At 40.7% G+C, this 26,899-nt stretch overlaps 4 protein-coding genes across 4 annotated transcripts; all 4 read right to left on the reverse strand.

Annotated features, from left to right (window-relative positions):
* Nucleotides 1-1,717: 1,717 nt before the first annotated feature.
* LOC311502261 (uncharacterized protein) lies at nt 1,718-6,578 on the reverse strand. The gene is made up of 9 exons (XM_084564403.1): nt 6,505-6,578; nt 5,859-6,100; nt 5,531-5,669; nt 5,275-5,417; nt 4,892-4,944; nt 4,309-4,433; nt 2,988-3,095; nt 2,644-2,853; nt 1,718-2,551 (listed from the first exon to the last, which is right to left on the reverse strand). Exons 2-9 carry the CDS (start codon nt 6,068-6,070, stop codon nt 2,240-2,242), a joined length of 1,302 nt encoding a protein of 433 aa, XP_084420529.1. The 5' UTR covers nt 6,071-6,100; nt 6,505-6,578; the 3' UTR covers nt 1,718-2,239.
* Nucleotides 6,579-7,398: 820 nt separating this feature from the next.
* On the reverse strand, nt 7,399-11,964 carry LOC311502366 (uncharacterized protein). The gene is made up of 9 exons (XM_084564553.1): nt 11,894-11,964; nt 11,259-11,500; nt 10,952-11,090; nt 10,696-10,838; nt 10,310-10,362; nt 9,587-9,711; nt 9,234-9,341; nt 8,891-9,100; nt 7,399-8,800 (listed from the first exon to the last, which is right to left on the reverse strand). Exons 2-9 carry the CDS (start codon nt 11,474-11,476, stop codon nt 8,489-8,491), a joined length of 1,308 nt encoding a protein of 435 aa, XP_084420679.1. The 5' UTR covers nt 11,477-11,500; nt 11,894-11,964; the 3' UTR covers nt 7,399-8,488.
* Nucleotides 11,965-12,442: 478 nt separating this feature from the next.
* Nucleotides 12,443-14,146, reverse strand: med31 (mediator complex subunit 31). Its single transcript, XM_084565479.1, has 4 exons — nt 13,925-14,146; nt 13,302-13,376; nt 13,120-13,216; nt 12,443-12,929 (listed from the first exon to the last, which is right to left on the reverse strand). Exons 1-4 carry the CDS (start codon nt 13,932-13,934, stop codon nt 12,716-12,718), a joined length of 396 nt encoding a protein of 131 aa, XP_084421605.1. The 5' UTR covers nt 13,935-14,146; the 3' UTR covers nt 12,443-12,715.
* Nucleotides 14,147-16,036: 1,890 nt separating this feature from the next.
* Nucleotides 16,037-26,831, reverse strand: slc13a5a (solute carrier family 13 member 5a; the record flags this gene model as incomplete). The annotated part of the gene is made up of 13 exons (XM_084565559.1): nt 16,037-16,165; nt 16,239-16,376; nt 16,563-16,724; nt 17,847-17,968; nt 18,046-18,149; nt 20,215-20,427; nt 20,506-20,628; nt 20,834-21,008; nt 21,592-21,741; nt 22,149-22,387; nt 22,634-22,770; nt 24,295-24,423; nt 26,718-26,831. The coding sequence occupies 13 exons, from the start codon at nt 26,829-26,831 to the stop codon at nt 16,037-16,039; spliced, it is 1,935 nt and encodes a 644-aa protein (XP_084421685.1).
* Nucleotides 26,832-26,899: the final 68 nt, after the last annotated feature.

Raw genomic sequence — 26,899 nt, forward strand, 5'->3', positions numbered from 1 at the left:
ACTGATCTTGTTATTTGAGTCTAAGGTGAATGAATGCCAGCCCTAACCCTTGGAGATGATTTGGTGTATTTATTTGAGGCAGACAAATAAATTAAATCTCGGGTACAAAATGACGCCAAGACGATCATCCGGCAACAAAGAAACTGATCAGAGCTTATAATGCTTCTAATATCTCTTTATCTTTTCACTGTGGATGGTTTGTTCTCAAGTTCAACCATCAATCAGAGTTCAGGCCTCACTTTATGTTTGTAGCAGCCGACTTGACTTCCTGCTCTTTCGTGAGGTGAGAGTAAATAGGTTTGAGGTGGGGCAGCACTTTCTGGGTTTGATTAATTTCTCAATGTTTCCCTTGTGTTGTTCTTTGCATTTTATTTTTATTGATTCAAAAACATTTCCACCTCAAACAAGTCTTAAAACATCGCCACATCAATGGAAACACAATTAATTATGAATGTTATTGAAACACAAGGAACACTTTTCTCTGAAAAATTATTTTAAATTGGCATCAGGAAGCATTTGATCAGGTCACTACTGGGCCATGTCACAAACTAACGAAGGAATATTTGGCTTTTATAGTCGGCAAATCAATAAATATTATTATCAACTAATAGAACTTTTCTCACATTTTTCTCCCTCACTAGAATCCAGGAGAGCACTAATGATTATTCTGAGAGAATCCTCTTTTGTCTAAATATAATTATTGTCTCGTGAGAAACTTACAGGAGGATTAAACCCATTATAGACTTATTTCGTCGATGTTCGTGAACCTGTGACGTGAAATCTGACTCTGTCTTGTGGAACGGTTTGCTGACTGTGCTGTTTGTGTTGGTAAAGCTGAGAGTAAACTAAATCGTCCTGTAAGCTGTAATTAATAAAAGGTGATTCTTGAAAAACAAGGCAACCATGTTACTGAGCTGCATTGTGGATGTTCCTGCTTCATGTTGTTGTTGTTGTTGTTGTTGTTCGGGTGTGAAATCAGACTGGTGTATTTTTGACGTTTTTGTGGCTCAGTGTCTGGATTAAAGTCTTCAGATCTCTGCTGCCCCAGTCTCGTTCATGGTTAACGAGCGGAAATTATTAATTAGTCTGGACTGGATCACATCCGCTGGGACTTTGACACATTAATTCATCCTCCCACCTACAAGCTGTTGTGTCATCATTGTCATGTATTGGTGTAATTAGTTATTTAGATTTTAGGTACAACATTCATTATTTGAGCTAGTCTGTTAGCATGTGAAATGTTATCACTTGCTATTTAGCCCTAAATCCAAGTGAGGCTCATAGGAAAACTCGTTTTTTTTTGCAGTCATTTGATCATGAACAAAATATTAGACACGTGTCGACCTGATGGTTAATCCAGTTGAGGCTAAAAGGAAGGTTTTCAGTTTTAAGTAATTTGATCATAAACTTAAAAATAATTTTAAAAAAAGGACACAGTTGTCGAGCTGAGGAATAAACTACATTTTATAATGGTTCATCTTGAGGCGAACATGAATGTTGTGGAATTAAAGTTTTAATAAGTTCATCCAGAAGTTGTCAAGATGATTAAATGAATATAAACCTCATGATGGAGCTGGAAGAAATGTCAGGGACTAACCAACGTCACAAGGACTCATCCTCTGGAGAACATGAATGTTTGTACCAAATTTCATGGCCGTGCATTGGACAAAATATCCGTCATGTATAAAATGCATTAATAATGACAACATTTGATCTCAACAGACTTGATTTATTTATTTTAGTAGAAATTATGTTAAAGTTTTGTTCCAGAACATAAACCCTCACTGATAAAGTGTCCAAAAATTACAAGGTCATGTAATTTTAAGTCACGTAGTATTAAAAAAATATATAAACAAATCTAAGAACTTGTAGTAAAGACCTCGAACTGAAATGATTGAGGTAGATTAGTGTTAATAAAAGGCTCCTCCTCTGGGGAGCAGAAATGTGATCAAGACATTTTATGATAATCAGATTAGATATGAGAGGAGGTCATTAAAATCCCAGGGGTTCATCCATTGGGGACAAGGATTAGTACTGATGACTGACGACTTCAGAGAGGTGTCATCTGATGAAGACATAAAAACGCCTCATCAACATTAGTAAAACATTTAGCAGTGAATTTAAACGTGACTGATTTAACGAGCAGGAAGTTAAATCAAACCTCTAAACCACTGGACTCTCGTCTTTGTTAGGTAAAACATGTGCGTCTGTATCTAGTGCTGAACCTTTCACTAGTGTTTTAATTGACCAGCTCCCACTCAGTGTCACTAATCAGCCTGTAGTTGAGTCTACGGTAGTTTTCAGGGTGAATGTCATGCTGCCGCCACACCTCCTCGTACAGACTGCGCATGGCTGGAGGCAGCGGCGGGAAGCCAGCGGAGCGAGCTAGAGCATTACAGTACTCCCATTGGTCCTGGTCCAACCTCAGCAGGTGGCGCCGTTGGACTCCCTTCTCCAGTTTTTCCTGGAGCTGCTGTCGGACCTCGTCCTCCATCTGAGCCCGAGACGGTAAAGTGACGGAACCATCCAACACGGCGAGAGCGAACTGGACCTGCAGGGATATGATTTAAGAATCAGTGAACCGCTGGAGTGGTCTGTTGGAGTGGTCGGTCTGTGGTGATGTCTCTGAATCTTTTAGCTCACCTGGCAGTCGAAGTTGGGGAAGGGACAGATGAGGGTGCAGATGCCAATGAAGAAGAGTGAGGGGAAGGCAGGAGGCAACATGAAGCGGTACAGAGGAGTCACCGCCTGGTCTTGGATGTCCAGAGACAGCTGAGCTCCGTCCAGGAATGGAAACTTGAAGTTGTACCCAGTGCAGAACATCAGGACGTCAGCCTGGGCCACAGAGCCATCCTGGGACCCATTTAATAAGGTGTTAAACTTTATTTAAAGAATTAAGGACAAAGGTGCTGAATTCCTTAAGGAGACATTTTGAGTTACAGGTGATAAATGACTCAAACACTCAACCTGGTCATTTCTTTAGTCACCTGGAAACGAATGCTGCCGTCGTCCTCCACCGCCACCACTGGACTGGACTGCTGAATATCTGGAGGAAGAGGAAAGTTGAAACGAGGATGATGATGACTCAGAGTCACCTGGAGAGAGAAACAAGAAGCATATTGTCAGAAACATAAAAATCTTATGTTTTCATTTTTTCACAGGAAAGCAAAGATTGTATTTTGAAGCTGAGATGATCATTTATGGTGCCTAGAAAACGTATTAACCACCGTTGATGTTTTACCCTTTTATTGCTTTTATAAATGGGATCTTGGGTCAATAAACACTGTTTAGCTTTCATTGTTTCCTTCTGGTCATCTTCTAATAAGAAATAAATCTTCTCCACAGTTGTGGCCCTCTTGCAGACTGAATCAGATTGTCCTCTAGGGTCCACCTTTACAATCCGTCCATGAGTCTGATGCCGAGGATCATCCCCACAAAATGAGGCTGCTACCATCATGCTTCGCAGCGAGGATGATGTGTTTGCGTTTGGTGTCCTCCAAACAAAACGTCCAGTCTGATGGACTAAAAGTTCAATTTTGGTCTCAAAACAAACAACCTTCTTGCAGCGTTTTCCACATGTCTTTGGACGAACTCTAGTCCAGATTGGCCACAAAGACTGCTGAAGAACTTTAACTCCTTCAGAGTAGTCCTAGATGTATTGGTGTCACTCAGTCATTCAGTCTTCTTCAAAGTAGTCCTGGGTGTCTTGGTGTCCATCTTCAAAGTTGTTCTAGGCATCTCGGAGTCCTTGTTGAAAGTAGTACTTGGTGTCTTGGTGTCCTTCTTCAGAATAGTCCTAAGTGTCTTGGTGATCTTCTTCAAAGTAGTCCTTGGTGTCTTGGAGTCCTTGTTTAAAGTAGTCCTTGGTGTCTTGGTGATCTTCTTCAAAGTAGTCCTAAGAGTTGAGTAGTCCTAGGTGTCTCTGTGTCCTCGATCCCTAGTCTTCTTCAGAGTAATCCTAGGAGTCCTGGTGTCCTTCACGACTAGTCTCCTTCAAAGTAGTCTTAAGTGTCCCCGTGTCCTTTTGTAAACCATTTGTTTGAGTTTACTTTAACATTGTTTCTAATATATTGATTATACTGGAAAACATCCAAGGTGGTGAACACTTCTTACAGGTATTGAATAGACATCGGTCTGCAAAACAACTCATGACTGACAGTTGATCACCTACAGAAGAGCAACCAGAATCTCTGCGCTAATGTTGGCAGGAAGTAATAAGGCTATCAACACATTTTGTAACTTTAATCTGTTGAAAATACTGTTGAATATAGGACACGTCTTTTAAACAATGTGTCATTTGCTTATTACCTGTGCTCCAAATTTAGCCAGTTCAATGGAGATGTCCAGTCCTGAAGCATTAGCTCCCAGAACAACCACCGACTGACCAGAGAACGGTTCTGCATATCTGTATGAATGACTGTGGAGCACCTTTCCTTCAACAGAGACAACATTCAGAGTCACCTCAGAGTGGTCAGTACAAACACCAAGGTGCAGTTAGCCTATCTTAGCACGATGACACAGGAAATGTGGAGTCATTAAAGTCAAATCGAGTCATTCTCATCCAACACTATTTCAATTTAGAAGAAGAATGACAGCCAATCTGGCAAATGCTAACATACTAAAGTCCAAGAAAAAAAGATGGCTTTCAACCTTTTTAAACTTTAGGTTTGGTAGTTGTTGTTACTGCTTTATGCTGTCCGCATCTAAAGACCCAGCTGGGAGGCTAGGAAGGTATCAAGAGCTACTATTAGCTGTGAGGCTAAGAAGCAAAAACCGAGCATCTGACACCGTCAAACGGCCAACTGTTGGCTACTTCTATATTAAAGGCTTCAGTGGAAAGAAACAGCTTGTATTTCAGTTGACTTGACAGAAACATAAATGGCGACTGTACCTTTAAAGTTCTCTATTCCTGGTATGTCTGGGATGTGAGGGTCAGAGTAGTGCCTTCAAGACAAATATCAAACATCAGGATGTTAAACCAGGTGGACTTTAATAACAGGACGGCTCCAGCTGCTTTTATTTTGAAGTCCTGGTAAACACAACAAGCTCTCACAGCTGTAGTGTTTCCCTGCAGAGATTCTGAACACCAGAACATTAAAAATACATTTAATTTTCAGAGTTTCACTTTCAAACAAGAAGTGACGACAGATCACATGATTAAAATGCCACGCAAATGCAAATGAAACATGATGTTGAAGTAGAAGCTGATTTAAACTTCCTGTGACTAAATGTGAGCTGGAGGCAGGTTTAAAACCACACAAACTGACATCTTACCCCGAGCAGACGAACACAGAGTCAAAGGTCTCTGTTTTCAGACGGCCGGACCAATCAGACGACGTCACTTCCCAAGTCGTCTTCTCCTTGCCGCCCTCCGTTGTCACGACAACAGGCTTGACGGTTTCCACCACAGTGTTGAACTTTGAACCAGAGCAGAGCCACAGTGAGTCTGTGAATCCCACATTCAGTGTCTAAGGACATCCAGTCCTCACAGCCATAAGTTAATGTGCAGAGGATTTTCTGGAGGACCGACCCGGATGTGAGGCCGGATGTGGTGGCTCTGGCAGTATCTCTCCAGGTACCTCTGGACCTCCTGATGGGGCAGGAAGCTGCTCAGCTGGGGGTCAAACGGGAAATCAGGGAACATCATCACCTCCTTGGGCAGGTTGGTCCTGTTGGTGAAATCAGAGTCATTTCACAGCAAATTATTTCACAAAACAAACCAACACAACGACACAGAGACTCACAAAGAGACAAAACTATAAAGACACAAACACTGACTGCAATGAGACAATGCAGTCTCCCCCATCATGCCCCCACCCGTTCATGAACCCTGGACCAGAACAGACAGGTGAACTCACCTCAGGTCTCGATACATGCTACTGTGGACCGGCCGGCCATTGTCGTACACTCTGACGCGTTCTTCGTAACACCAGGTGCCTCCAACCACGTTGCTGAGCTCGAACACCACCGGGGGGGCGAAGAGGGTCGGACGGGACAGGACGTGTCGGGCTGCACAGAGTCCAGCGGCCCCGGCTCCGACCACCGCCACCTGCTGCAGAATCCTCCTCATCCTCACAGAGAGGGAAGAAGCTGCTGAGGCCTGGGGATCAGGAAACAAGAAGTACTCTAATCACCTGAAACCACCTGACAGGAAGGGGCCCCGGGGGCTAAGACGGGCCCCTGGAATCAGACGGAGTGGCCCTGGACCAGGACCTGGGCAGTGACTGGTTTGTGTTGGCTCAGTGTTTTTTTACTGAATCCTGGTCACCTCCACCAGGTGAGCTCACGTGAACTCCAGTCACTCATTTCAAGTCTGACTTCACATAAGCTGATCCAGTTGCACACTGCGCATGCCCAGAGTGACTAAATACTAACTTCATTTACTAACTACATTAGTAAATGAAGCTACATTCAGACACAGACTGTAACCAGAGACGATCAGTAATAAATAATAAATCATCAGCAATCAATATTGATAATCACTCATGAATAATCAGAAGTTACCGTCAGCCGTTACTTGTCGCTGTGGAGCCGGCGCTATTTTTCCGTCCGAAAGAGAGGATTCATGTTGCGACACCGTAAAGCAGAACGACAATATCACGAGGAGAATTCACTTACCAGAAAAAAACTACTTCCGGGTAGAGCCCTTCAGAATAAAACCAAGAACCTTGGAAATAAAATAAAAACTAACTAGAATTAAACTAAAAATAAATAAATGATAAAATAAAATAAATTCTTGGGTCGTTCAGATCTTGCTGTAAATTAAAAAAAAAAACAAAAAAAACAAGCTGAGACAAAGACAACTGGACTTGTTTCTGTTTTTTCTTCATTTCTAAATGACTGGTGTGTTCAGTTTTTTACCAAAAAGAAACATCCGTGGGTGGTGTCTGTCTGGAGTTTCTGGCCACTAAGTTCCCCCATTCAAAAATAAAAAAATACATAAACCAGAAACAATTAACTTCCTCCAGTTCCAGTATCAGGTCATTATCATAAGCAAGTCATATGATTTTCATGAAACCACCCACATATGTTCCTGATACAAACCTAAACTCCCCACCAGTCATGGTGATAAGAATAACATGACAAATGATTAATTTCTCGTCTATAAATAATATAGTGAATTATGTTGTTAGTACTTTCCTGATTCGCTGGCATTGAACGTTTGCATTTGTCATCACATCAACAGAAATCAGAGGAAACATCATATCTTTCTATTTCAATTATTTTATAAAGAATTAATAGTAAATATTGCACTTTTACTTCCTTTACATTTAAAGATGTATATGCTGATAAAATTAAGAGTTAATATAAAAAAAAACTTAAGAAACAATCCTGATACCTTGGTAAAGATTAAAAAATAAAATTCAGACGTCAGATTTTCAAATAAAACATCAAAAAATAAATGAAAATATAATCAATGTTCTCACTTTAACAAAGCAAATGATTCTTGTCAAACGTTACAGATTAAGTCTTTGACAGTGTCAGTCTGTTCATAATTTACCAAATAAAAACATCAACAATGAAAGAAATATGGAAATTATTAATGATTAAAGAGGAAATACTAAACTTTTCTTTTTAACGTCAAATAAGAGAGAATCAGGAACACAATAAAAGAGTGCCATCTGCATAAAGATGCATTTGCAGTTGGACATTATTGTTTTATCCCTGCTTCAAACTATGAACAAATCTCATGAAACAGTGTGAGTTGGTTGGAAACTTTTCTGGTTTAAACAACATTTATCCATTTGGACCTTGATTCCTTAATGTCACTGAGTTTCTTTCTTCTGTGTCTAAATATGATTGTGTCTTTACGTCGATGACACTGTTTTATATTTGTGTTACTGATTCTCTTTGATTTGATGTTTAGTATTGTTTCCTCTGTGATGATTTCCTTGTGTAGTACCACCATTAGGCCACTAGATGGAGGCAAAGGAAAATACATGAAATTGAGACACAGGACTTAGATTCTGTCAGGCAAGTCACCATGTGGTGCATAGCTGATGCAGAATCATGTTGATAAACTCATTAGGACCACAAAAAGTCATAAAAACAATATCAGTTACATTTGTTGTCAATTGTTTTTGGTTTTGATGAAATATTGAGACAGAGAAAGAAATTCTGACTTGCCGACTATAAAATTCAAAATCCGGCTGCGCGTTTTCTCTTTTAGCTGAGGCTAGCTGGTTAGCTCCAGCTATGTGATGCTTGGTATCAATGGAAAAAGTAGCTTCTCTAGTTCTTCTAGTTTCTCTTGAATGAATGGACAGTTGTTCTTTAGGTTTAAAGTCAGATAATTTAGAGACACTAGTAATCGTTGGGTGGAAGTGGTGAATACTTGATATCTGCTCCCAGATTGTTTACTCAGATAAAAGAAGTTTTTCAATAAAACATTTGATATGAACAGTTGATATGAATTTATGAAGGAATATAAAATTAGTAGGTTTGTGTGGATTAAGCACATTCAGCGTTGGAACCTTTCATCAGTGTTTTAACTGACCAACTCCCACTCGGTGTCACTAATCAGCCTGTAGTTGAGGCTACGGTAATTTTCGGGGTGAATTCGTCGCTGCCGCCACACCTCCTCGTACAGACTGCGTACGACTGGAGGCAGCGGCGGGAAGCCAGCGGAGCGAGCTAGAGCATCACAGTACTCCCACTGATCCTGGTCCAACTTCAGCAGGTGCCGCCGTCGGACTCCCTTCTCTAGTTTATCCTGGAGCTGCTGTTGGACCTCGTCCTCCATCTGAGCCCGAGACGGTAAAGTGACGGACCCATCCAACACAGCCAGAGCGTACTGGATCTGCAGGGATATGATTTAAGAATCAGTGAACCTCAGCCGCTCGGTGGGAGTGGTCGGTCTGTGGTGACGTCTCTGAATCTTTTAGCTCACCTGGCAGTCGAAGTTGGGAAAGGGACAGATGATCGTGCAGATGCCAATGAAGAAGAGCGAGGGGAAGGCGGGAGGCAACATGAAGCGGTACAGAGGAGACACCGCCTGGTCCTGGATGTCCAGAGACAGCTGAGCTCCGTCCAGGAATGGAAACTTGAAGTTGTACCCAGTGCAGAACATCAGGACGTCAGCCTGGGCCACCGAGCCGTCCTGGGACCCATTTAATAAGGTGTTAAACTTTATTTAAAGAATCAGAACAAAGGTCCTGAAGTCCTAAAGGAGACATTTTGAGTTACAGGTGATAAATGACTCAAACACTCAACCTGGTAATTTCTTTAGTCACCTGGAAACGAATGCTGCCGTCGTCCTCCACCGCCACCACTGGGGTGGACTGTTGAATCTCTGGAGGAAGAGGAAAGTTGAAACGAGGATGATGATGACTCAGAGTCACCTGGAGAGAGAAACATGGAGCATACTGGTCAAAAACATAAAAATCCTTCGTCTTAATTTTTTCACAGGAAACCAAGGAGGCTAGGAAGCTAGGAGGCTGGGAAACTCGGAGGAGCTACTGTTGGCTAGCTGAAATCATCATTTATGTTGAACTGCAGCAAGATGTCTGAAATCTGACAATAAAACATGATTTGAAAAGACCTCTGAGGATGTTATATGTGCTGCAGTGTGTTGTTTGTTTAGTACCTGTGCTCCAACTTTAGCCAGTTCAATGGAGATGTCCAGTCCTGAAGCTTTAGCTCCCAGAACAACCACCGACTGACCTGAGAACGGTTCTGCATACTTGTATGAATGACTGTGGAGCACCTTTCCTTCAACAGAGACAACATTCAGAGTCACCTCAGAGTGGTCAGTACAAACACCAAGGTGCAGTTAGCCTATCTTAGCACAATCATTTGGGAACTGTTAGCTTGGAGCAATTAACGACAGAGTCAGTCATTCTCATTTAAAGACAGCTAATCTGGCTAATACTAAAATGCTGAACTCCAGTGAAGAAAGACTGCCGTGAAAACAACCAAAGAGGAAAAAGAACTACATTTACAGAGTCCAAGTTTTCTAACAGGGAGCAAAACTCAGAGAGCTGAAAACCTGATCAATGTGGAGGTTGATAGACGGCTAACTTAGTTTTGTTTCACAGAACCTGAAGATGTTTCAGTGTTAGCTGTCAAAGTAATTGTATCATCCCCTCTGCATGTAAAGACCTGACATCAAACTGGAGGAGCTACTGTCAGCTGAGAGGCTAGGAATCAAAAACTGAGCATCTGACACTGGCAAATGGCTGACCGCTGGCTCAGTGTGTGTGCCAGTCTTTAGCTTTAGCGTGACATTTACCCGACTCATCAGCTAGCTTACAAAAGAAAAGAGCTTGTGTTTAAGTTGACTTGACAGGAACATAAATGGCGACTTTACCTTTAAAGTTCTCTATTCCTGGTGTGTCTGGGATGTGAGGGTCAGAGTAGTGCCTTCAAGACAAATATCAAACAGCAGGATGTTAAACCAGGTGGACTTTGATAATAGGACGGCTCCAGCTGCTTTTATTTTGAAGTCCTGATAAACACAACAAGCTCTCACAGCTGTAGTGTTTCCCTGCAGAGATTCTGAACACCACAACTTTAAAAATACATTTTATTTTCAGTTTCACTTCAGCATGGAAGATCAGATGACGACAGATCACATGATTAAAACTCCACGCAAATGCAAATGAAACATGATGTTGAAGTAGAAGCTAATTTAAACTTCCTGTGAGTAAATGTGAGCTGGAGGCAGGTTTAAAACCACACAAACTGACGTCTTACCCCGAGCAGACGAACACAGAGTCAAAGGTCTCTGTTTTCAGACAGCCGGACCAATCAGACGACGTCACTTCCCAAGTCGTCTCCTCCTTGCCGCCCTCCGTTGTCACGACAACAGGCTTGACGGTTTCCACCACAGTGTTGAACTTTGAACCAGAACAGAGCCACAGTGAGTCTGTGAATCCCACATTCAGTGTCTAAGGACATCCAGTCCTCACAGCCGTAAGTTAATGTGCAGAGGATTTTCTGGAGGACAGACCCGGATGTGAGGCCGGATGTGGTGGCTCTGGCAGTATCTCTCCAGGTACCTCTGGACCTCCTGATGGGGCAGGAAGCTGTTTAGCTGGGGGTCAAACGGGAAATCAGGGAACATCATCACCTCCTTGGGCAGGTTGGTCCTGTTGGTGAAATCAGAGTCATTTCACAGCAAATTATTTCACAAAACAAACCAACACAACGACACAGAGACTCACAAAGAGACAAAACTATAAAGACACAAACACTGACTACAATGAGACAATGCAGCCTCCCCTGAACCCTGGACCAGAACAGACAGGTGAACTCACCTCAGGTCTCGATACATGCTACTGTGGACCGGCCGCCCATTGTTGTACGCTCTGACCTGTTCGTCGTAACACCAGGTGCCTCCGACCATGTCACTGAGCTCAAACACCACCGGGGGGGCGAAGTGTGTCGGACGGGACAGGACGTGTCGCGCTACACAGAGTCCAGCAGCCCCGGCTCCGACCACCGCCACCTGCTGCAGCATCTTCGTCATCCTCATAGAGAGGGAGGAAGCTGCTGAGGCCTGGGGACCAGAAAACAGGAAGTACTCTTATCACCTGAAACCACCTGACAGGAAGGGGCCACAGGAGCCAATATGGGCCCCTGGAATTAGATGGAGTGGCCCTGGACCAGGAGCTGGTTAGTGACTGGTTTGTGTTGGCTCAGTGTTTTTCTACTGAATCCTAGTCACCTAAAGCAGGCAGTGAACTCCTGTTACTCATTGGAAGTCTGTCACAGAAGCTGATCCAGCCACACACTGCGCATGCCCACAGCGACTAACTACTAACTTTATTACAGTCTACGCAACTAGCTCGCTACGGAGCTATATTCAGACACAGACTGTAACCAGAGACGATCAGTAATAAATAATAAATCATCAGCAATCAATATTGATAATCACTCATGAAGAAGTTACCGTCAGTCGTTACTTGTCGCTGAGGTGCTCCACAGATCAAGGAACAGCCATTGATTGCATATACTCGGGAACCACCGTTGAAACGTTACTCGGCGGGATTCTCCCCAAATATCGCGAGAATTCAGACTACATACAACCAGTCTCAGAATAAAACCCCCCAAAATAAACCTAAACTAAAAATAAAAACAGTATATAATATCAAATATTAAAACTTTGATTATTTTTTATTATAAAGAAAAAAATGTGTTATTACTGTTGGAACATTTTTGAGGACTCCAAAAACAAAATAACCTAATATGTGAATAAATATTTTAAATAAATCAATGAACATATGAAGTCATAAACGTAAATGTGGAATTAGTGAAATAATAAAATTAAATGCGTACTTAAATTTACAAATAAATACCAACACTCTTGTTTCCATTTCTGAGAAGAGCAAAATTATATAATTCTAAGCATTAATAATAATAATAATGACGTTAATAATAGAAAGATCAGATAATCACTGCTGTTTAACTTCACGCCAGTATTAAAGAGGAAACCTTCACATTTTAAAATATTTTATTAAAAAGGAAAAAAAAGCAGCAAAAAGGAAGAACAAATTAAAATGTTTTCTTTTCAAAAGGATTCAGTTTTTTAGAGCTTTATTTTCAACCAGTAAGTAACTGACAGTCTTAGATTCATCACAAATTTATTTTGAGTTGAAAAGAGAGAGAGTCTGAAGATCAACAGTTTGGCTTTCTAGGATGTAGTCACATCCTGTTTCAACTGGAGTCAAAAAGATGTGTCAGGAAGTTCTTCCTCCCACTTCCTGTGATGTCGTCACTTGGCGGCAGCGTTGCCGTGCGGCGGCGGCTGCTGCTGAGGCTGCTGCTGCTCGGCCAATGCCTGCTGAAGTCTCGTCCTCTTCCTGGAGTAATGCTGCCAGTGAAGAAGCTGCTGCTCATCAATGAACTTAGAGCACTGAGCGTTGACCAGCTCCTTCCTGAAGTGTTCATACTGAAGGAGCTCCAACATGTGGAGGCAGTGAGGATACCTGAGGAAGAGAAGGAGAAGGATGAGGAGATGATGTGTTATTAATTCAACAATCATTCAGCCCTAATTGGAACCAATAGAATCAAATGTCTCAATGTTCAGTTAATAATATCAATAATGTTAATAATGATAATTATAATAACGTTAGTGTTGGTTGGGTTCTCTCTACGTTCCTCAGGTTCTATTCTTACTTGAGGAACTTGGCGTAGTCGGGCTCCTTCCAGTAGAGCAGGTATTTGAGGTAATTGATGAACGGTCTCTCCCTCAGGAAGCCTCTCTGAGCCAGGACTGGACACAGAGACAAACAAGAAGTCGTCAACTTCAACATCTCACCTGGACTCACCTAGACTCTGTCTGTCTCTCTGTCACTCACAGTTCAGGTAGTTGGGGTTGGCCAGACACTGGACGAACTCCAGCTCGGACTGGAAGCGGTTCCTGGCCTGCTCCTCTGGACCACAGGACAGATAAACCATGAAGTTACAGTCATAATCTAAAGCTTTTGTATCGCTGAACACAGCTCTGAGAAAGGGTCTGACATGGCACCAGACTGTGTTAAAAAATGTCACAATTTAACCGCTAGCATTATCAGCTGTACACTTACACCAGACAGCCGATAATCAATTAATTTAATAAATAAATATGTTGGTTAACTGCGCCGATTTAAAGAGTGAGTCTCATATACTCATACAAAATCAAAGGTGATGTTCAAACTCACATAATTTAGTTGGTAAATAAGTTTTTGTTAATCGTAATAATTTCTAACGTATTTCGGAGCAGCCCTGCATCCACTCTATAACAACTTAAACTAAATCTCAGCGTGATCAACAACATCCGACATCGATAATCGATAAGTAGATAAATAAATTATCAGATTCCTTTAATTAATGAATAAATCCTTTCAAACTAAAACCGATCGGCACCAGACTCCATACAAATGTCTCCACAAACAAAACAGAAGCTAGAAAGCTAACATTGGCCACAACAACGGCTACAGACCTGTTTCCATAACAGCGGCTGCAGTCAGAAGCTTCCCGAAGTCAGTGGACAGGCTAAGGATTAAACCGACAACAAACTGTCTGAAAACTGCAAATAAAAACCCAAATAATAAGTAAACTCTATACCGAGCCTCTGATGCTCTTTATCCGCCGCCATTAAACGTGCGTGGACGTAATTGACGGAACACTTGGCTGTGTTTGCGACATTTACGGCACCTGCTATTTGTGATGTAACCGCTAGAGGGAGACATTTGACAATAGACAGATCAGATCACTGTCAACAAGGATAAGAATGGATTTAATTGTTACAATAATATTTGAATATATTTTAACTGATTTATTACTTTTACTTGAATTGTATATATATGTTTATTTTCTATTGTTATACATGTTATTTTAATGCATATTTTTTGCCTTTGTTTGTAGTTTTTCTTCTTACTGTTGATAACTTTATCATCTTTTATTAGTTTCTTTGTTTAACAAGTATAAAGCACTGAGGACAACTTCTTTGTTATAATACTGAGCTCACTGAGACGGATGGTACAAAATCATAAATGTAAAGAATGAAAATAGAACAGAAACATCCATTGATCCAGGACAATAACACTCTGAAGCATGAATAATAATAATAAAACAGTTGTTAATATTGTCCATTGCATCCTGTCGATTGGCAAATTGGTCCTACTTTCCCAAGAGCTAATCACCTGATACATTCAGATGCTTAACTTCAATCTTACTATTATTCCTTTATTTTTTGTCTTTTATTGCGAGTCAGGTGGATACAGATGCAGAATTCATCCATTATCTTTTAGATGACCACAAGCAGATGTACTTAAAAGCAAATTTTACTTATTTGTACTTATATGTACTTTACTTATTGTATTTTCAGCATTTCATACAAGAAATAGTTAAGAGCTGAGGAAACACCGCATGATGATACTGTGATGGAGATCAACATAAACAATTAACAGTTATCTGATCTTAACATGCTAGAAGTTTAAGGTCAGAATTTAGATTTTGTTGTTGTTTTATATAATTTATACATTTAAAGTATGTGTAAATAAATGACACCCTTCAAAGATGAGTCTTTATTAATACCTGATACAACGGTTAGCAACCAGATGGTACAAAACTCTGAAGGTTACAAATATATAGAAAACATAAAAACTATGTTATTTTAGTTTAAATAGAAAACAATAGAAAACAAACAGGCTATTTACTAATTACAGCTGTTTCCTCTCTGGGAACAGAACTTTTCCAGATCAGTGAATTCCCTTGTTCACAGTTTCCAAAATAAAAACATCAACAACAAGGAAATCATCACAGAGGAAATAATACTAAACGTCAAATCAAAGACAATCAGTAACACAAATATAAAACAGTGTCATCGGCGTAAAGATGCAATTATATTGAGACACAGAGGAGACAAACTCAATGACATAAAGGTGAACAGGTCCAAAAGGATCAATGCTGTTTAAACCAAAACAATTCAACTCACACTGTTTTATTTTATGAGATCTGTTCATTGTTTGAGTATTAAGCTACTTTTTGCGTATATTTCAAATTAAAAGCATAAGTGAGTCTTTGCCTGACAGAATCTGAATACGAGGTAATTTCTACTCCCATTTTTTACTGGTTGGTATCATAAATGATACTAAATTATTCTTGCACTTGGATTTTAATTGCTTCCATCTCACGAACCTGGTACTATGCACCACACGGTTACTTGCCTGACAGAATCAGATCCCTGTGTTTCATTTTCATACATGATCCTTTGCCTCATCCTGTGGTCTAATGGAGGTACTACAGATAATAAACACAATACAGTCATCTTGTCGTGAAAGTTAGCTTAGCGCTGATATGTGACATGCTTTGGTGACTGGTTTCCCTGGGGAGCTACATACGTGAACAGCTGTCATATGGAGGAGACATCGATATTTTTATGGATTCTATAATGTCCACAATGGTAGAATGTGGTGATGTCCAGACTAAATAAAATGTCCAAAGGTTGAATTGTGTGTACATTGCCTCAAAAGAACAAATTCCCTGCAGGTTTACTTCCCTCAAATGCCCGGAGTTGAGTGTTAAATGTTCATGTAGAGTAAATAACTCACTACACAGGAGCGGTGGCGTTGGCCCACGAGGGGAAGGAGTCCAGAGAAAATATGGCGCGACCCCAGCTGTTGATGGCCAGACTGATGCATCCGATTCCGATGATGTTCATCACCACGCCCGTTCTCGCCTGCAGGAAGAGGAGGTTAAATATGACGTTATGAGCCTGAATCGTCTCAGGAACAGGAAGCAAGAGGACTCACCATGTCGGAGACTTTGAGTAAGCCGTAAGAGAAGACGATGGCGTTGGGGGGCGTGGCCACTGGCAACATAAAGGCGAAAGAGGCGCTGAGGGTGCAGGGAATCATGACGTAGAGCGGGTTCAAGCTGATCGATTGAGACTTTAGAGAATGTAAGAGAGCAAAACTTTTATTAACCACTACCAAACACTTCCTGCTCAGATTTTTTTTTTTCACATTAAGAGCCTCCCGTTCTGGCTTTTAACGTGAAACATCTGTGCAACTTTAATCCATATGCCAATGAAGATGGACTTGTGGTAGATAATGGTGCATGTGGGTTTTTGTTACCATGGAGGCGAGAATGGGCAGGAACAGCGTTGCTGTGGCGACGTTGCTAGCACACTCCGTGAAGGTGGCGATGAGGAGGCAGAGAATGGCGGCGATGGCCCACGGAGGGATGGAGTGGAGCGGCGTCATCTGAGCGCCAAGCCATCGGGACAGACCGGACTCCTGACAACAAACAACACTATGGTGTTTCCATCTCTGTGAGACGTGACCATGACCTTTGACCTTTACCCTAACCCTAAAACCAGGTCTGAATCATACACTGTAGAAAAAAAGGCTCTCCACTTCCGCACATTAGTCAAACTGAGGCAAGAATTCAGGGATCTGGGCCGCGCCACCTTGTTTCAGTTTAGAGCATGGACTGTAAAAAGAGTGGACAGCTCCTCTACAGTGAAGCTAAAGCATGTGGCTGCAGTGTAGATCATACGTCCCGCCACCTCCGTGTTAGTGGATGGGACTGTGGATGGAACACTAAAGTACATGTCAAATACATTTTGGGTGCTGAAACAAGGTGCTTATTACGGAAGCGTATTGCTGCCACACTGTAGAAAAAAAAAAGGCTCAATATTATGTAATTACATGAAAGTTTCTTGTTATAACATGATATTTTTCACGTTTTAACATGATAAGTATCACGTTATTACATGAAATTATCATGTTATTACATGAAATTATCACGTTATTTCATGATAATGATATTTTCATGTTATAACGTGAAAATATCATGTTATTTCAAGATAAAATATTTTCACGTTTTTACATGAAATTATCACGTTATTTCATGATAATGATATTTTCACGTTATAACGTGAAAATATCATATCTTGAAATAACATGATATTTTCACGTTATAACGTGAAAATATCATTATCATGAAATAACGTGATAATTTCATGTAATAACGTGATAATTTCATGAAATAACGTGATACTTATCTTGTTAAAACGTGAAAAATATCATGTTATAACAAGAAACTTTCATGTAATTACATAATATTGAGCCTTTTTTTTTTCTACAGTGTGGCAGCAATACTCTTCCGTAGCTTATAACCTATACTGCAGCCAACCACTGGGGGGAGCTCCACATGCTATGGCGTCACCTTTAGAGGAGCTGTCATGGCGTCCACATTTTTTTACAGACTATGGTCAGAACTAGGTTGAGAACGTCGTCATTTTAAGGAATTTACTCTGAAAAAAACACTTTTCTAAACTATTCGTATTTTGTAAATAATGCCTCCCTTTTAAAAATAAAACTGTTTTTATTTGACATTAATAAAGCGATTGTGACCTCGCTGCCTTTGGCCAAAGCGAAACCTCCTCCCAGCAGCAGCACGATGCTCCAAGGCATTTTCTTCTGCGTCACCTGCCAGGTGAGCAGAGAAGGAGTGGGGCCTCTGGAGACCTGGGACTCTGATTGGATCAAAAGAAATAATTGTTTAAACCAAAATAAGAACAAGTTACCTGGTGTGGGTTTGTGTGAACGTTACCTGTGTCCAAGCTCCTCCAGAAGCAGAGGTATCTTGGAGGCTCCGAAGGAAGAACAAACAACAGAACGGCAACAAACAGCGAGACAGTTGCATCAGTGACGAACCTGCAGAAAAATATGGACGCCACGTTTAGTCTAACCTGGAAAAGAAACTTAGACGTCTTTACAAACAGAAACACCACCAGATAGTTTTACTGCAATGTTCAAACTCCATCTAACGTGATACTTTTCCTCCTGACATTTTAAAACCCTCCAGATGTTATTGACTCAGATCTGTCACAAGACGCAACGCCGGGCGCAAGTATCACCACATCACTGTTTGCTTACACTTAGTGACCAGAAGACACCAGGATGTTTCCACATCCACCGTCATTCATTCATTCCTTCATTCACAAATCTTTTCATTCACAAATCTTTTCAGGCCAAATCTAATGACATCGAAGTCAAACTTAAGTTTAAAAGAAATATTTGATCTTTGGGAAACTTTATGTTTTAGACAAATTTGACTTAACAGAAAATAATCTTTTAATTAAATACTTGTTACTGCAAATTAAAAGCACTAAACAAAGATTTGAATGTATTTTGTTGATAATTTGCTGGGGTAAATTATCCTAAGTTGTTGTTGGGGGCCCCGGACCAGTAGGGGGCCCCAGAGGGCAGCAGTGGTAATGTGCTAAGTTTTCAATAACAGTAGGAGAACATTATTAACAACTTAAACTACAAATATAATGAAATTAGAAGTTCAGAAGCTTTTGAACTTTTGAAAATTATACATTTTCCAAGGAGAGATTCTTGAATTTTATTTTTAACTGAAACAACATTTTAAACTGATTTCCACTTCTCAGCAACATGATTTCTTTCTTTCATCTTATTCTACAGACACTTCATTTAGTAATGAATAGATAAATCTTTTTAGTTAATCGCAAAAGTCCAAATGCTTTACTCCAGATTCCATATTTGAAGGTTTTCTGAATATATCAGACCAATAAAGCAAAGCACTTTTTAAAAGATCAACACATAATGACAACAATCTTTAGTTTATGGCCAAATTAAGTAAATTTTTGTCTCGCTTTTAGCTCTATTCTTGGTGTCCACCAGCTGCTCAGAGTCATCAAGTGTTTTTCTGCACACTAACGTTATATTGGACATTCAATTTATAATAAAATATAAAGCTGAAGATCAACAAATACATGTAAAAATTATTGTTTAAACAGGAAATGTCTTTAGCTTCTTTAGGATAACATTAGCTTGATAGGATATAACAGAACTCTTAATAAAATTAATATGTAAGTCATAAAATCAACTTTAAGACTATTTAATTTGACTTTAATCCAGAAACATAAATATTTTTTTCAGTTACTTGACCTGAATTATCTCAGTTTCACTGTAAACGATTTTTATTTAATCTTTTCAAACTGAAAGGAGCAGATCAACTCAAACTGAGTCCCATTCAAACGCAGATATTTCAGATTTTATTTTATTTTAAGATGGAATACCACTTAAATAAAGTTTTGATCTTTAAAATGATTATTTGTTGTTTTGTTTCTAGATATAAACATCTGAACTGAAGCATCTTTAAGAAAACTACACTAATTAACATTTTTATTAATGTCAGCTGAACAACATGTTTCTGTTCATACCAGAATATTTGCTTCTCAGAAAAGTTTCACTCTTCGACGAGGACATGATGGGACAGCAAACATCCGAGTGGAAAAACAGATCAATGTGAGTTTGTGAATGAAAAGAGAAGAAAGCAAGTGAAAGGTGAGGGGGCGGAGTCATGGGAGTCAGCGCCATGGAAACTAGAACACTGATGAATTTGTAGAAAAATGGGTCAGAAGAAGAAGAGGATAAGAAAAAAGGAGGATGACGAGCAGACGAAAGAGAAATATATTCTTCTTCATGTTAGTGTCCAATCCTGAATGTCTAGAGGAGAAGAAGACCACCAAGTTGTCTCCACGTCTCAACAGCTGGTTGTTTTTCTACCTCCATGTTTCTGTCCCTCTTGGAAACTCCTCACCTGATGTAGCCCTGATCCATCAGGAGGTTTTTATTGTTCATATAAACAGAAGCAGCAGCTGTGCTAATGCTAATTCTACTGCTAGCGTTAATGCTAGATGCTACCAGCTGGTATGTTAAATTAAGTATAACAATAACTACTGGTACTTACTCGGCCTTGCTGTTGAAGACGTGGGTGGCCCAGCCATCCATGAAGCGTGGGTCTCTTGTGAACCACAGCGCCACCATTAGGATGAAGAGCGCCATGACGTTGAACTCCCCATAGCTCATGGATCCCAGACGGCTGTGCTCGGCCCTGATCACCTCATATGCTGCTCGCTCCTTCTGAGACTGGACTGCTCCACATCCCCATGTCCTCCTCAGACTGAGAGTCAAACACCTTAACTATCATTCATTGATCTGGTGGTGAAATCAAACACATATCATCTGTGAAGTGACTCACTTGCAACCGATGTAGAGGAACTGCAGCCAGAACCAGGCCAGTGTCAGCATCAGCACCATGGTGGGGAAGGCAAAGGCGAACCAGGACGCAAAGTTGACCACGTCTCTGTTCTGAGGGAAAAGTCTGAAAATACAAGTTATTAAAACAATGATTCTACCTTCTCTGGTAACTATTAGCATGCTAATGTGGTAACTGCTAACATAATAATATGGTAACTGTTAGCATCCTAATGTGGTATCAATCAAAGCCTGGCCGAGCTGATCTCGAACTGATTTTTGTTTCACCATGAACATTGCTGATTTAAAGCGAGAACCATTTTGGGCCTTACTGGCTCATCTGTCCGACCAGGACCAGGTTGGGTCCGGTTCCGGTCAGAGTGGCAATGCCTCCGATGCTGGCTGCGTAGCAGACGCACAGCAGGAGGCCTTTACTCATCCTCCTCCTCTCGTCCTCCTCGTCGCTCAGCTCCTCCAACTCCATAAGACTTCCAACACTGAGCACGACTGGACAAGAGTTAAAACAGAGACACTTAAAGACGCAACTAAGTTCTCCTGAAACGTTTTGATGCTTCAAAAATGTAGATTTCATTTTTTGTCCGTTGCCGTTTTTTTCTTTATGCTATTATTTTAAAAGAAATGCTTATTGTTTCAGTGTTTCAAGGTTTGTTTGTTAAAAACAAGAAGGAATACATTTTAAAATCTTACAGACTAAATAAATACCAGGACAAAACCATAAAAACCCTATAAATAAATTATAAATATGCAGAACACGCTGGTCATGGTCCTTATTTCCTCTGGGAAGAAGCTATTTATGATCTGTTTTTCTTTCAGTTTTAATCTCATGACTTAATGTTTTTATTTATGTATTTATTTATTTGCTATATTATGACTTTTCCATAAAATTTTATTCCAGTTTTTCTTGGTAAAACCATGTAACCTGCTGCAGAGATAAGCAACAAGAGTGGTTAGAGGTCACAGATCCCACTATTTCCAAACAAATGGACGGGTTAAACTGGAAATAATTAATAAATAAAGCTCTGCAGTCAAAGGACGTGTTACAGCTCCTGAATTGTTCACCAGGACTCACCAGGACTGCTGCTGTCTGATGGTGTTGGTTTAATGATCTCCTCTTTGTCCATTTGATTTTCTGAATCAGCTTCCTTCTCAGGTAACACGTTGTCTGGAAGGTTTTTGGTTTCTTCTGAATTATCCCGTTTCTCTGTTTCCTCCTTCAGACCTGGAAACAAACAGATTTACAAGTTTCATACAAACTAGTGAAACACAAACAGTAATACAGGGAAGAAAAATAGATTGTGATGTCTGTAGTGGAACTAATGTCATTTAATTTAATCCTGCAGCTTTAAACATCCTTTACATTAACACATTTTCAAATAAATACTCATAATATAAGGAAAAAAAGGTGTAATATTACACTGAAATCCACATGCAAATATCACAGAAATTAACCATACCCAGCAAATATAATGCCTACTTTCCCTATCAAAGCCCTCTGGGAGATATTATATATTAGCCATCAGCTATGAGATATGCAGTTCAGCAGTTGTACCTGTACCTGTAAATACAGGTACAACCAGTAAATCGGTACATCTGCTGTACAGGTTGGTGTAACACTGGGGTGGTTACCTTTCTTCAGGACAGTTGCAGCGGTGGTTTGCAGGACACCAGTGGTTTTCTCCTCATGTTCCTGCTTAACAGCGACGCTCCTGCTCCTGCTCTGGCTCTCTGAGGGGGTTTCAGGGTCTACACTGCCACTGAGCTGGTCCAGGACAGCCTGGACGATAGGGACCATCATGGCGGTGGTAGCTGTATTGCTGATCCACATGGAAAGGAAGGCTGTCACTCCCATGAACCCAAGCATCAGACTGGAAGGAGGAGATGATGAAAATATTAATATTTAGCTTTACGTTCTGGCACTTTCTCAGATTTTCTTGTCCCTTTCTCCCCCTCCTTCACCAGCAGCACTTCCGGCTTCTGATAAGCATGTGTGCATGGAGCCTGATCAGGCCATCGGGCTAGGTTTTCATGGCGGAGGAGGGGCGCTTTAAATGATTCCCGTATTTAATCAGAGCTTTAAGAAGCTCAGGACAGGTGTAGATCAGATGACTCACAGGGCGGGTCGGACGCCGACCACCAGCAGGACTCGGAGTGCGATCCGTTTGTGGAGGTTCCAGTGCTCCACGGCCACAGCCACCATCAACCCCCCCACAAACAGCATGTTGGTGTCCTTCAGGTACTGCATACACACCTGGACAGACAGAAGTCAAACACTTTCAGTCCTTCAACTTTGAAACTATAACATCAGCAGCAGTTAATACTGAAACAAAGGCAACCAGATTTGAATGTTTGAGAATCTTTAAGTAAGTCCTCAAACTAGTTCAGCTTCCTTTGTCTTCCTACCATGACCTGGATGAGACTCTAGATCTCTGTGAATGATTTTATTGTTTCTTCTTGGTTCCAACACAAAGCACAAATTCGCTTTCTGTGAAGTTCTTCCTTTTTCCCGTCTTAGAATGAGTAAGAACTTCACAGAAAGTGAATTGGAGATGCTACACACTGGAGTGGAGATGTAATGAAGATGAAATGTCCTCTTTGGCACGCTGTCCTCCACGCGCCACAATGTTGGTTAATTGCATTTGTGCATCACATATGATCTGTATATTGATTGAATGAAAATGTTTCCAGTTGACATTTACAAATTCATCATGTGATAGCGCTTTTATATAAATGTGTGTGCAGTCGATAGCTCCGATTGCAATCAGAAAACAGGTTCTCGCTGCAAATTGCGCTTTAATGTTGACCTGTTCAGATGCATTGTATGGGAATCTGATATACCTGACTGACATGCAGTTAATTCCATCCCACACGGCTGGCATGGTTCTGCTCAGGGTCAACCCGCACAGTCCCAATCGGTCGGACTAATAGTTTTCACATTTATGACAGTTTCCCGGCATCACCTCTAAGCGTCGCCAAAGGATCAACATCTGTAGAACCCAGCGTACGCGAGCCATGGCGTTGGCGTAGGCACGTACAAGTTCCCGGACATTTCACTCTTGATACATCTGAACTTTTCCGTGTGCGAGTACGTACGAAACATTTTTGTATGCACGCAACCTTCGTACATGAGGCCCCAGACAACTGTAACCACCCTCTAACGTGGATTAGACTTCATATATTGTTACAGATGTCTTGTTTCTTATTTGACAAATATATAAGAACACAAAACTGTAAATGAAAATAATCCAATAATTTATTTTATGTTGCACATGTTGACATACACTCTTCAGCTCTGTAGCCAGGCTGACAAAGAGTTGTAGGGGCTGCACTAATTATGACGGAAGTAAAGCTGGAGTCAGTGCATGGGCTAGCAAACATTAGATTTCATGTTATCTCTTTTAGCCATGATGCTAAAGGTCATTACTCATGACATGATTCCCAAATTTAGCTAGCAATAGCAAGTTTGGTCCAGTTAGCCATTTAACCGAAATGTGATGGAGTCTTTTGAGGAGGTAGCTCATTTTTGTACCTTTTGTTAGGTCAAGTGGTTCGCAGCCTGGGAACTACAATACCAAAACCACCAACTTGTCTTTTAGATCCCATCACAACTAATTTGCTCAAGGAGATTGCTGTAATTAAGCCTTTACTTTAACTAAACCCACTCCAGACCTGGATGTTCAAGCCAATTACAGTGTTAGTGTTAGTACTAGGACTATGTATTACTGCAGTAGTTGTAGTACCAGCTGTAGTAGAGTCAGTGTGTGTCCGGTCTTACGTCTTTGGACTCCATGATGCCGAGGACGGGGAACAGGATGGTTGGCAGTAGCGCCGTCACCGCCAACGGCAGCACCTCAGTGCACCAGTACACCGCCATGAGGGCTATGACATAAGCACAGGCCGCTTCCTACACACACAAACACAACAGGTCAATACTATAAAAACCAACATCTAACCAAATTTGGAGACGAATGTACACAAATTTCCAGAAGAGAGAGTTAGCCTGGGACTAGACTCAAAATATCCCGCCCACTAAATGTTTCGTGGAGGAAAGTTGGTCTGGAGTCTCTCCTTTAGGAACTGATTCGGCTCCAGCAAAGATCTGCTGGGCCAATCAGATTGTTTGGGTGGGGCTTAATGTGGAGATGGACAGAGGAGTGACGATATGTTTTGTTACTGAAAACTGATAACGACAGAATACCAGATAAAAAACAAATAAATGACCAATTGAAGTACAATTTGCAATGTGCAATATTTGATGAACATGTGACACTGTTACTGTGCAATATATGTCCAGTTCTGATCTCCAAATCGAGCTTGTCAAGTCCAAAGTCTGTGTACTAGGTGTTGTTAGACGCCTTCTAAATTAAAGGGGTTGTGAGAAACAAAATTTTTTTGTTCACACTTATTTCAGTGAAAAAAGTCACAAGCTGAAAAAAGAATTAAGTGATTAAAGTGTATAATCTGTGGTGGGGTACAACAAAGGTTTAATGTGACATAAAAATACCGTAAATTTAGTTTTGAGTACTTCTCTACTACTATCGTTGTGTAATAGCCATAAAAACAAAAAGGTGTTTTTGTAGAAAACTGGAGATGTGTTGATCCAGACTGGTGCTGTGAGCACTGAGGGGGATGAAGGCCACATGTAGGAGGAGGAAGTCAGAGGATTTTCCACCTCCAACAAATCATTAATTTAAATAAATAAGTTGTGTTTATGTCCAATATGCAGCCTCTTTAAGCTCTGTTTTTGGTCCCCACTAGCACAAAATTATTATTGACTCTAGTTGCTCACATTTTCCTGCACAAAACTTTTAATTTGATTATAACTAAACATTTTCTTCTGTTTTTCTGCATTTTGAGTCTGCCAGTGTTCAACATTTCTGCAAACATAAAACACTGCAGGTGGAAACATGTGACCGTGAGAAAGCAAGAGAAGACTGAATGACAATGAGGTGAAATGGGCCGTTAAACACCAGAGGATGCTAGGAGTCAGCTGAGCTGCCCATTCACGTAAAGACGCTGAAACCTGAACAGTTAAAAACAAACCTGCTGTGGAGATGAATCCAGGAAGAGTGGATTTCTTGGAAAAGTTAGTTTTAAGAAGAAAATCTGACTCGTAGTCAGACAACTTCGAAGACAACTTCATCTTGTTTGGCTGTAGGACGATGACCTTATTCAGAAAATTTAGTTTTCAGAATGCTGACAGGATTTTATCGTTTATGTCAAATTTTAAGGAGATGTTACCGAACTAATTCAGAGATGTAATAAATAACGTCTGTGTGACCTTTCATACAGTTTGGACTCTGTTGGTCAATCAGTGACGGGAAGCTGTGAATGAATGAAACTACTGCTGGAAGACAAACATTACTATAGTTATTTCTACAGAGGCCCAGAGGGTTTAAGATCAATAAAAAACTGTTGTGAAATTTGGAAATTTTTGTATTTTAGTATTTAACTGAAGAATAGTCAGTGAAGTGGTCAGTGAAGTAGTGAAGTGTTTAGTGAAGTGGTCAGTGGTCATTGAAGTGGTCAGTGGTCATTGAAGTAGCAAAGTGATCAGTCAAGTAGTGAACTGGTCAGTGAAGTGATTAGTTAATCACTGAAGTGGTCATTTTGGTCTGTGAAGTGGTCAGTGATGTAGTGAAGTGGTCTGTGGTCAGTGAAGTGATCAGTTAATCAGTGAAGTGGTGAAGTGGGCAGTGAAGTTTCCATTTGGTCAATGAAGTAGTCAGTAAAGTGGTCATTTGGTCAGTGAAGTGGTAAGTGGTCAGTGAAAGAGTGAAGGAGTGAAGTAGTGAAATGGTGAAATGGTGAAATGGTGAAGTGGTCAGTAAAGTAGTATGTAGTCAGTTGAGTAGTGAAGTGGTCAGTGAAGTGATTAGTTAATCACTGAAGTGGTCAGTTAATCAATGAAGTGGTCATTTGATCAGTTAAGTGGTGAAGTGGTCAGTTAATCGGTGGTCAGTTAATCAGTGAAGTGGTGAAGTGGTCAGTTAATCGGTGAAGTGGTCAGTTGGTCAGTTAATCGGTGAAGTGGTCAGTGAAGTTGTCAGTTAATTGGTCAGTGGTCATTTGATCAGTTAAGTGGTGAAATGGTCAGTTAATCAGTGAAGTTGTGAAGTGGTCAGTTAATCTGTGAAGTGGTCAGTGAAGTTGTCATTTAATTGGTCAGTGGTCATTTGGTCAGTGAAGTGGTCTCACCGTGGTGCTGAGTGCCAGCGGCAGCAGGATGAACGGACTACAGACGAGGACGAAGGCGCCTTTTAACCTCCACACCCGCCGCAGCATTTTCACCCACCGAGGAAGAACGGACATGGGTGATGATGATGAAGAATAAAGATGATGAAGATGAATGAATCTAAAGGACTCTCTCAGAAAACAAC

The sequence above is a fragment of the Chelon labrosus genome, assembly GCF_963514085.1.
Source record: "Chelon labrosus genome assembly, chromosome: 17".
Taxonomy (NCBI): domain Eukaryota; kingdom Metazoa; phylum Chordata; class Actinopteri; order Mugiliformes; family Mugilidae; genus Chelon; species Chelon labrosus.

Coding starts and splice junctions, on each gene's coding strand:
- LOC311502261 (XM_084564403.1), bottom strand. CDS start 6,070: ATGAGGAGGATTCTGCAGCAGGTGGCGGTGGTCGGAGCCGGGGCCGCT. Junction 5,670..5,858: donor AGCATGTATCGAGACCTGAG/GTGAGTTCACCT, acceptor TTTCACCAACAG/GACCAACCTGCCCAAGGAGG. Junction 4,434..4,891: donor AGGAATAGAGAACTTTAAAG/GTACAGTCGCCA, acceptor TCTCTGTTGAAG/GAAAGGTGCTCCACAGTCAT.
- LOC311502366 (XM_084564553.1), bottom strand. CDS start 11,476: ATGAGGATGACGAAGATGCTGCAGCAGGTGGCGGTGGTCGGAGCCGGG. Junction 10,839..10,951: donor ACATCCGGCCTCACATCCGG/GTCTGTCCTCCA, acceptor TCTGGTTCAAAG/TTCAACACTGTGGTGGAAAC. Junction 8,801..8,890: donor TTCCCAACTTCGACTGCCAG/GTGAGCTAAAAG, acceptor ATATCCCTGCAG/ATCCAGTACGCTCTGGCTGT.
- med31 (XM_084565479.1), bottom strand. Junction 13,217..13,301: donor CAACCCCAACTACCTGAACT/GTGAGTGACAGA, acceptor CTCTGTGTCCAG/TCCTGGCTCAGAGAGGCTTC. Junction 12,930..13,119: donor GACTACGCCAAGTTCCTCAA/GTAAGAATAGAA, acceptor TCTCTTCCTCAG/GTATCCTCACTGCCTCCACA.